Source organism: Aethalodelphis obliquidens, unplaced genomic scaffold (genome assembly GCF_003676395.1).
Source record: "Aethalodelphis obliquidens isolate GAN/ISIS:26980383/991018 unplaced genomic scaffold, ASM367639v1 scaffold28, whole genome shotgun sequence".
Classification (NCBI taxonomy): Eukaryota; Metazoa; Chordata; class Mammalia; order Artiodactyla; family Delphinidae; genus Aethalodelphis; species Aethalodelphis obliquidens.
The window spans coordinates 15,981,615-15,992,545 of record NW_020837972.1 but is presented as its reverse complement, the minus strand read 5'-3'; the positions used below and the strand labels follow the sequence as shown (position 1 = coordinate 15,992,545).

Below are 10,931 nucleotides of genomic sequence, written 5' to 3'. Positions count from 1 at the left end.
GTGTGTGTGTGTGTGTGTGTGTGTGTGTGTGTGTAGCTATAAAAATTGTTTAAATCCTAAATAATTTTACCTTCAGAGCATATTCCTGGCTATTTTCCCTTGGGTGGGTGGGTGGGTGTGGGTGTGTGTGTGTGTGTGTGTGTGTGTGTGTGTGTAGCTATAAAAATTGTTTAAATCCTAAATAATTTTACCTTCAGAGCATATTCCTGGCTATTTTCCCTTAACTGCCCAGTACCCAGGCCTTTCTTATTCACAGAATGGAAGCTGATTTTACTGCAGAAACATAACGGGATCACACGTCTGCCCCATATTTGCATGATTGGTCTTCTGCAGATAGCTAGTTTGAGAATTTAACTTTTTTAAGACTATGGATCTTTTAGGTTTTTGTTTTTGATATATTTTAACAAACCCAGACTAATATTTCACATTCATCTTTTTATTTGTGGCTGTGTTGGGTCGTCTTTGCTGTGTGCAGGCTTTCTCTAGTTGCGGTGAGCGGGGGCTACTCTTCGTTGCAGTGCGGTGGCTTCTCTTGTTGCGGAGCGCAGGCTTCCGTAGTTGTGGCTCGGGGGCTATAGAGTGCAGGCTCAGTAGTTGTGGCGCACTGGCTTAGTTACTCCGTGGCATGTGGGATCTTCCTGGACCAGGGATCGAATCCGTGTCCCCTGCATTGGCAGGCAGATTCTTAATCACTGTGCCACCGGGGAAGTCCCTCTCATTCATCTTTTAAGTATTGATCTTTTAGATGTTTGATAGATATAGTCACCTCTTTCAGGACTAAAATAGAGTGTATCTGTCATTCTTTAAAGTGGAAGCATCTTATAAACATATTTAATCCTATTGGAATTGTAAACTTCTGATCTCATTAATAAACATGAAGGCCTTTATGTGGTGAGCTCATTTAGAAGGAAGCCTACTTAGAAGAAATTTTTAATTGTGCTACATTTGATTTTTTTAAATTGCTTTTATTTAAATAGAAACGATCTTTTTGTGAATAATTTAGGCAAAAGAAACAATATATAGCATTAGATTGTCCTTCTCAAGTTAGTAATATGCATTTTTAAATTAATTTATGTCAGTTACATAGTAGATAACTCATACATATTCCCATTTCATGCTTAGAGTGATTTTGTAAGGCAGATGATATTCCCATTGGACAGATGTGACATAGAAGTTCAGAGTGATTGACTTATCAAAGGCCATACAGATAGTACATACATAGAGTATCTGGGATTTATATCCAGGGTCAGGCTGATCTGAACTCCAAAGTAAAATTTTACAGCAATTTTCACAGGACTTTTAGATATGTCTTAGCTTAAAGAAAACAGTAATATTTTTGATGGATATCCTATTACATAATATACAGAAGGGTATGAGCAATAAATACTATAGGGTTCTTGCTTTCTGGAAGTAATGAAAGTTATAATTATAGTGTAAGGTAGTATTTGGGAGGGGTGGGGCATGTATTTCTGATCAGTGTCATCAAGGAAGGCTGACAAGCAATTGGGGGAACTATAAAGAAATAGGACTTTTGTGGGTGGAAGCTGGGGAGAATATTCCAGAGAGGGGGTGGCATGAGCAGAGAGGTACAAAGTGTGTTTGAGGAATGACACTTAGACCTATTTAGGTTTGACTGGAGGAGGTAGGAGTTGTAACTTTTAGAACAAAGGAAACCTTAGAAGGTCTTCTAAGTTTTTGTTCATAGTAAGTTAGGTATATTTGTTTTTCCCCAAGCTGACCTGTTTTTTGTTGTTTGTTTGTTTTTGTTTTTTTTAAATAAATTTGTTTATGTTTGGCTGTGTTGGGTCTCTGTTGCTTCACGCGGGTTTTCTCTAGTTGCGGTGAGTGGGGGCTACTCTTTGTTGAGGTGCGGTGGCTTCTCTTGTTGCAGAGCACGGGCTCTAGGCGGGTGGGCTCAGTAGTTGTGGCTCACAGGCTCTAGAGTGCAGGCCCAGTAGTTGTGGTGCACGGGCTTAGTTGCTCTGTGGTATGTGGGATCTTCCTGGACCAGGGCTAGAACCTGTGTCCCCTGCATTGGCAGGCAGATGCTTAACCACTGAGCCACCAGGGAAGTCCCCCTGATTTTTAATGTGGAACATTTTTTTTAAAGTCTTTATTGAATTTGTTACAGTATTGCTTCTGTTCTATGTTTTGGTTTTTTGGCCACAAGGCATGTGGGATCTTAGCTCCCTGACCAGGGATCGAACCTGCACCCCCTGCATTGGAAAGCAAAGACTTAACCATTGGACCACCAGGGAAGTCCCTCCCTGATTTTTAATAGAAGCAAAATACAGTGCTCCTGGACATCTTAATTTTGGTCAGTCTAATTAAACTCTACCTGACATGACCTCGAGGAAGGAGAAATAAAACTGCCACAGTTCATAAATTCAGGGGGGAAAATCCTGAGGAAAAAGTAGTTTCAAAGTTGAATAATTGAATAGCAACAATGCTCAGAATTTATTCTTTCTACAGTATCAGTAACATTTGAACTTAACCTGAAGGACCTTTTAGCCAGTGACATTAATTTGAGTTAGATATGCTGGTATTTCTGTTAATTATAAGGTGATACAGATAGACTCATTCTTCAAGCAGATCTGATTGGGATTTAAATTATTCTTATCATGAACTTTCCAAATTTAAGGTTTCCTGTACTTTCTCAGGAATGCATACATAAAAAGTTAGACACATGCCATTAGCTTTCAGTTTTGTGTCATCTAACTTCTCTTTAAGCAGGTTTGGGGACTTAATTTTTACCACAGTGTGAAAAATTAGATTGCATGTTATCGAGCATAAATTTTATCCAAATGTTAAACTGAAGAGCTTTAGGTTGGAGAGCAAAGATGAGAGAGAAATGAAAGAATTATTTCCTTTGTCCACTGAGTAACCTCAACTGGGCATGTGCTTTGTAGATTTGCTCCTTCTAATGGCTTATTTTCTTTTTTTTTTAATTAATTAATTTTATATTTATTTTTGGCTGCGTTGGGTCTTCGTTGCTGTGTGGGGACTTTCTCTAGTTGCAGTGAGCACTCTTCGTTGTGGAGTGTGGGTTCTCATTGCAGTGGCTCCTCTTGTTGCAGAGCACGGGCTCTAGGCACGAGGGCTTCAATAGTTGTGGCACACGGGCTCAGTAGTTGTGGCTTGCAGGCTCTAGAGTGCAGGCTCAGTAGTTGTGGCGCATGGGCTTAGTTGCTCCACGGCATGTGGGATCTTTCCGGACCAGGGCTCAAATCTGTGTCCCCTGCATTGTCAAGCGGATTCTTAACCACTGTGCCACCAGGGAAGTCCTAATTGCTTATTTTCTAAAAGGAGAAAAGGCAAATTTCACACATACTCCCCCACCGCCCCCCAAAGGAACTTTCCCTTAGCTTTTTTTTTTTTTCAACATGGCTCATTTTAATTCTGCATCTTTCATCTTGAAATTAGGAAATAAAAATTGTGTGTCGGGCTTCCCTGGTGGCGCAGTGGTTGAGAGTCCGCCTGCCGATGCAGGGGACACGGGTTCGTGCCCCGGTCAGGAAAGATCCCACATGCCACAGAGTGGCTGGACCCGTGAGCCATGGCCGCTGAGCCTGCGCGTCCAGAGCCTGTGCTCCGCAATGGGAGAGGCCACAACAGTGAGAGGCCCGCGTACTGCAAAAAAAAAAAAAAAAAAAAACTGTGTGTGACTAAGTCTTGACATGTTTATATATAATATTATGGTAAATATGGTATGTGACTGGCAGTGCTTCCGGCCACTTATTGGTCTTTAGTACTGGTGAGAGATTTAGAATTTGTGAGACGTAACTGGATTTTCTTAATTCATCACTCAAAGCATTCACTATGTGCCAAAACACAATCTAAGCATTTTACACATAGCTTGTAAATCCTCACAACCCTTGAGGGTGGGTACTGTTAGTGTCCTGGTTTTGTAGGCCATAAAGCTGTGTGTCATATTATCCACAGTCACATAGCTTTTGAGTGCAAAAGCCTGTGTTGAGCCTGGGCAGTCCAACCCCAGACCATCACCTTTCATGGGGGTCATGATTGATTTAATGATGTGAGTGTGTGAAGCTGAAGGTGAGGGCCATGTTGCCCAGTGTGCATAGGGACAGCAGGTTCTAATAACTGCTTCTTTCCATTGATTTTTATCTCCTTACCCTTCTTCGGGTGCTTATTTTTTCATTTTTAATACAAAATCATAAGGGCCTAATGTTATTACCTTAAGATGTGAATCATTTATTACAAATGTCATTAATATGCATCTCCTGTGTTTTTTCTTTTTAAGTTTAGTTTACAACTCTAAAATTTGATTCCTAGGGCCAGAAACACTTGGCAGTGGCAGGCTGTATTTACTACTGTTATCTTTTGTTTTCTTTTTTACAGGAAAGAAATGCTGAAAATGCAATCGAAGCCCTTAAGGAGTATGAGCCTGAAATGGGCAAAGTGTATCGACAAGACAGGAAGAGTGTACAGCGGATTAAAGCTAAAGACATAGTTCCTGGTGATATTGTAGAAATTGCTGGTGAGTTCAGTTTGTCATTTTTATTTTAGGTTGTATATCTGAATACAGTCCTTTTCTGAAGGCTCATACTTAAGAGTTTTAAAAGTTAGGCTCGTGTATCAATTACGTTAACAGATTTTTAGTGCTATCCAAACAAATCAGGTTTTCTGTAAAATTTTCAAAGTGTTTTGGCACCTCCCTTCATGTTGATGTGTTTATCTTTTTTTTTAAACAAGGTGTTTTGAATTATTGTGTTTATTACTTTTAGTACATTGTGGAACACTAGTGCAGGTGAGATAATGAACTTAATCTTGATTTGACAGTTAGTTGTAGTGAGCAGTTTGTAGAATACTAGTTAATGGCTACATAGTTTTTCCTGTTTTGGTTCTTGGCACAAATAGGTCAATCTTGGAACCATCAAACCTAGTTGATGGCTAAGGGTAATCTCATGACTTTAAAAGCTCTACTTAAGAATACTTTGACATAACACTGAGCCGGGGATCTAGGTTTGGGCTTTAAAGAGTTAGTGAATCCACTGCAATGCCAGAGCTCTACACAGATCTCAAAAAGGTCCTCTTTCCTATAGGTCAATGCCATGTTTTCAGGCAACCCAAATGCCCCTGGAGCCAATCAGAACTGTGTAATCTTTTTGCTGGGGAATTATTACATTGGGTTATTCAAATCATTGTGGTTTTTCACACCCTCCTGAGCTCAGAATACTTGTTTTCTTTTTGTGAATTGTCTCATAGTAACACCTTTACACTGACTTGTGGGGAAATTGTGCTTTGTCTTACTCATTGTAATGAGAATTCAGTGCTGAGTCTCCTGGCCTGTGCTCTGCAGTTTTGGTCTTTGAAAGTAAATTACCGGGACTTCCCTGGTGGTCCAGTGGTTAAGACTGCCCTCCCAATGTAGGGGGCCCGGGTTTGATCCCTGGTCAGGGAAACTAGATCCCGCATGCTGCCTGGCGCAGCCGAAAAACAGAAGAAAAACAAAAGTAAATTACCTTGTCATAGGTCTTCCAGTAAAAGAATAGTGTTGCCTGTGTACCCACACGTTGATTACTTAGGACAGCAAAATTTGTATAAATGACCTAACAGCTTGCTTAACAGTGTTAACAAAAGTACAACTCAGAATGAAGTGTTTTGGCCAGTGGATTTTTTAAACTTAATTTTGACACAATTTCAGACTTAAAAGTTGCAAGACTAGTAAGAGTTCCCATTTAGCTTTTACCCAGATTCTCCAAATGTTTGTTATCACATGTGCATTATCCTCTTTCAGTCTGTATCTATACATTCACACATTTTTGTCTGAACTGTTTGAGAGTAAGTTGCAGAAATGATGCCTCTTTACTCCTAAATACTTGAGTGATTATTTTATAAAATTTAGAGCATTCTTTTAATATGATTCCAGTTAACTACTGAAAGTAGATAACAGTATTGTATCAGTTTTTTTAATCTGTAGACCTTAGTTAGATTTAACCATTTTGTCACCATGGATTTTACAGCAAAAATATGACTTAGGGAATTCTGGTGGTGATGTAGGAAGTAGGTCAGAATGGGAAGGCTGGATGGAGATAGGTAAGGGTTAATGAGAGCAAACAATAACGAAGGCTGTAGCATTAAGAATAATGAGGGGAAGATTTTGAGTTTATAAGTAGGAGTTTTTTTTTTTGTTTGTTTGTTTTTTTATAAGTAGGAGTTTTAAAGCAAGGGTGCACATCAGAATTATCTGGGGACCCTCCTTAAAAGTTTTTACCAGGTCTCAACCCAAAGTATTAACTCTGAATCTCCCTTGGGCAAGGAATTACAGCCATGTATAGTTTGAAAAGTGAGCCTCAGGTTTAGGTGCCAAGCAACAGGTTTTGATAACTTAATAGATATTGGGGTGGATGTGAAGTAGGGTGTGGCATCAAAGATACTGGCAGGATATCTAGTTTAGGTGCCCGGGTGGTGATGGTGCTAGTAACTGAGGAAGGAAACATTAGAGGAAGATAGTTTGTCTTTCCACAAATATATATGTGGTCAGTGCACTTGCAGGTCACCTAAATATTGCACAAGATTCTTTTTGACTTCGTATGTTTTCCAGTTCTCCAGCTTAGTCTGGTAATATACTTTCAGCCTGTCAAATTAAGATATTGTAAGAATTTTTTGTGCTACTTAAGCTATTTCAGTATATTCAATGTATCTGAAAACTTAGAGAAATCACCCCCAAAGTGTTTATCCTTGGTTTGCATCAGTAGATGGCAGTGGTTTACAGCGTCAGAGGAAACTGTAACCTTGATCCTCAAAGCATCATCTTCCCATTTGAAGGAATAAACTAAGACCAGCTTCTCTTCAATGGCGGTGGTTTTGGTTTCTCTTTTCTCTGAATTCTGGTTCTCTCCAGTCTTTCCTGTCTCAGTAAGTCACTCTTACCAACTAGTTAACTGAGAGAAACTTGGGAATCATCTTGATTCTTTCCTCTTTTATTCTGTCTCTAAGACCAGTTGATTCTGTCTCCAAAACACACCCAAATTTGTTTACTACTTTTTCCTCAGTCACCACACCAGTCCCACCATCACCTCACACTGACATTGTCATTGTGTCCTAACGAGCCTCTGCCTTCCTTTACTGTTTTCTTTCCACACAGAAGCCAGTTTCCTAAAGGTCATGTTTATTCACTTGCTAAAACACTTCAGTGGCTTCTCTCTTGCACCAGAAATATAAATTTTTTTCTTTGACCCTAAATGACCTTGCATTGTATGGCTCCTGCTTGCTTCTGTGATTTCATCTTATGCAACTCCCTATGCTCTAGCCATGCAGGACTCTTTTTTTTTTTTTTTTTTTTTTTTTTTTTTTTGGCTGAGTTGGGTCTTTGTTGCTGCGCTTGGGCTTTCTCTAGTTGTGGCTAGCAGGGGTTACTCTTCATTGCAGTGCGCGGGCTTCTCATTGCAGAGCACAGGCTCTAGGTGCGCAGGCTTCAGTGGTTGTGGTGCGTGGGCTCTAGAGTGCAGGCTCAGTAGTTGTGGTGCACAGGCTTAGTTGCTCTGTGGCTCGTGGGATCTTCTCGGACCAGGGCTCGAACCCGTGTCACCTGCATTGGCAGGCAGATTCCCAACCACTGCACCACCAGGGAAGCCCCACTGCCTTTCTTTTAATATTCAAAAAAAATATTAAAACATGAGTTTAAATTCCTCATCTTAGGTGAATCTACTTATTACCAATAGTAATTGTTCTAAGCAGTACACATTCTCAACCCTATTCCGATTTCACCTGTTTTTGAATCCTTTGTGAGGAGTCTAACAGGTCCTGATAGTTAACACTTTTTTCCTCCAACTCTTCCCCCACTGTATACTAATTGCTAAAAGCATATGCAATGCTTGGACATTGGGCTCTTGTATAGTATTATTTTTTGAATTTTGACCATTCTGAGGGATGCTGAACAGAGGTGGTAACTAGTTTTAGATAGATACGAGCAACTAGTTTTAGATAGATATGAACATTTTATTAAACACTATTGTCATACTACTAGGCAACGAGCAGACGTGTGTCACACTGATCATTGTAATCTTGCTGAGCATGTAACAAGCGCTCAGTGAGTAATAAATGAAACTTGAAATCGGAAGTATGGAGTAGGTTTAGCTAATGTAAACCTGCTTATTGTGCAGCTTCTGTGCAGAATAGATAATTTGAAGTCTCTGTGCTTAAGTTCAGTAATAACAAAGCTTGAAGTGTGTGCCAGATATAGTGATAAACTTGCTAGTGCTTGGTTTTTAACCATCAACCACTCTATGGGGTGCATACTGTTAGTCATATTTTACAATTGAAACTCAGTCTTTGTGGTTTATTGCTTCTATCTTCAACTGTAGTTAATTTGCTAGAGAATATACAGTATCCTTAGTGAATGTGTACATATTTCATATATCAATTTGTTGGAGGCCTAGTTTACAATCTTTTAAAAACAGCTTTATTGAGATATAATTCACATGCCATAATTAATATTCACTCCTTTAAAGTGTGTAATTAAGTGTTTTTTAGTATATTCAGAGTTCTACAGTCATAACCACTGTCTAATTTCAGAACATCTTCCTCCAAAAAGAAAACCCTATATCCATTAGCAATCACTTCCTCTGCCCTTCTTTCCCCAGTCCCTGGCAACCACAATTTTTTTTTAGGGATTTGCTTATTCTGGATATTGTATATAAATGGAATCATACAATAAATGCCCTTTTTAGACTGGCTTCTTTCACTTAGTATATTGTTCTCAGGATTCATTTATGTTGTAGCATGTATCATATAGTTCATTCATGTGTATACTGTATTCTTTATGGCTCAATAATATTCCATTGTTTAGGTATGCCACATTTTGTTTATTCATTCATCAGTTCATGAGTGTTTGAGTGGCTTTCTCCTTTCTGGCTATTACGCTACTGTGAACATTCAAGTACAATTTTTGTGTGAACATATGCTTTCACTCTCTTAGATATATACCTAGACATGGAATTGCTGGAGCTTACGGTGACTCAAAGTTTAACATTTTGAGGAACTTCCCAACTGTTTTCCAAAGTGATTGCATCATTTTACATTCCATCAGCGATGTATATAGGTTCCAGTTTCTCCACATCCTCATCAACACTTGTCTTTTTTTAAATTTTAGCCTTGAAGTGTTATCTCATTGTGATTTTAATTTGTACTTCCCTAATTTCCTAATGATATTGAGCATCTTTTCATGTGCTTATTTTCAATTAGTATGTCATCTTTGAGAACTGTCTAAATCCATTGGGTTTAGTTGGGCTGTCTTTTTAATGTTGAGTTGTAAGAGTTCTTTACATATCCTGGCTTATCAGATAGGGTTTGAAAATTTTTTTTCCCGTTCTGTAGGTGTCTTTTTTACTTGACAGTGTCCTTTGTAGCATAAAAGTTTTTAATTTGATAGAGTCCTATTTGTCTTTTTTTTTCTTTCATTGCTTGTGCTTTTGGTGTCATATCTAAGAAGCTATTCTGTGATCTCATGTCACCAAGATTTTGTATATGGTGTGAGGTAGGTGTCCAACTTGATTTTTTTGCATTTGGATATCCAGTAGTATCAGCACCATTTGTTGAAAAGACTTCTTCATTGAATTGTCCTGACACTCGTCAAAAATCAATTGACTTCATTTTCCACTGCAAATTGACTATTATTCCATTGATCTGTATGTCTTTCCTCATGCCAGTACCACACTGTCTTGATTACTGTAGCTTTGTAGTAAGTTTTGAAATCACTAAATTTGAGTCCCCTGGCTTTGTTGTTTTTCTAGGTTATTTTGGGTGTTCTGAGTCCCTTGCATTTCCATATACATTTTAAGTTTAGCTTGTTAATTTCTGCCCCAAAACCCTGCATAGATTTTGATAAGAATAATGTTGACTCTGTAGCTCAGTTTGGGGAATATATACATCACAGTAATATTAAATCTTCTGATCCATGACCATGGGGTGTCTTTATGTTTATTTAGGTCTCGTTTCTTTTAACACTCTGTTTTCAGCATTCAAGTCTTGTACTCCTTTTGTTAAGTTTATTCCTAAGTATTTTATCGTTTTTTGTTCGTTTTTTGCAGGGGAGCTATTTGTAATTGGAATAGTTTTCTTAATTTCATTTTCAGATTGTTCTTTGCTAGTGTATAGAAACACAGTTGATTTTTGTGTACTGATATTGTACCTTGCAATCTTGGTAGACTCTTTTATTCTAATAGTTTTTCAGGGGTTCCTTAAGATTTTCTCTATATAAGACCATGTCATCTGAAAACAAATATTTTTGTCTTTTCAGCCTGGGTGCCTTTTCTTTTTCTTGTCTAATTACCCTGGCTAGACTCTCCAGTAGAATGTTGAAAAGAAGTGGCAAGAGTAGAAATCCTTGTCTTGTTCCTGGTCGTAGGGGAAAAGCATTCAGTCTTTTACCATGAAGTATGATGTTAGCTGTGGGTTTTATAGATGCCTTTTATCATGTCGAGGATGCCTGATCACAATTTTAATTTTTAGGTTGTCAGTATACTCTTGTTTGGTCTGTTCTGGTGACTTTTCATGGTGGTTATATATTTAGATCCAAATTAGAAATGGTTAGTTTTGCTAGATTACTAGGACCAGTGGGTCACTGAACTGGGAAAGATGTAATCCTAAGGCATTTAAGTGAATTATATGGAACATTTTGGGAAAACATATTGTGACTGCTTGACCTGGGCCAGATAAATAGGTATTTATTTTATTCAGACTTTTAATTCTATACACGTTGAGGCTTTTTAACTTCTACTTTTATTAGGATTAGTAATGTAGTTGACCCTGCAATTTGGCATTTAGCCCAATAATTCAGTTCTGTAAAACTGTAGAAATGAACTTCAATTCTAAATGTAGATCTAAATTATTTCTTGTCAAAGTCTTGCATGGCCTGAAGGGATAAATGGCATGAATTGTGCTTTTAGACATGGTAACTTTTATAC

General features: G+C 38.4%; 1 protein-coding gene across 1 annotated transcript in view; it reads left to right on the top strand.

Moving 5' to 3' along the window:
• ATP2A2 (ATPase sarcoplasmic/endoplasmic reticulum Ca2+ transporting 2) overlaps positions 1-10,931 on the top strand; it is a 61,740-nt gene that overhangs the window by 9,546 nt on the left and 41,263 nt on the right. The window contains exon 5 of the mRNA XM_027124802.1: positions 4,363-4,501. Within this exon, the coding sequence (XP_026980603.1) occupies positions 4,363-4,501 (139 nt within the window). The remainder of the gene's footprint in view (positions 1-4,362; positions 4,502-10,931) is intronic.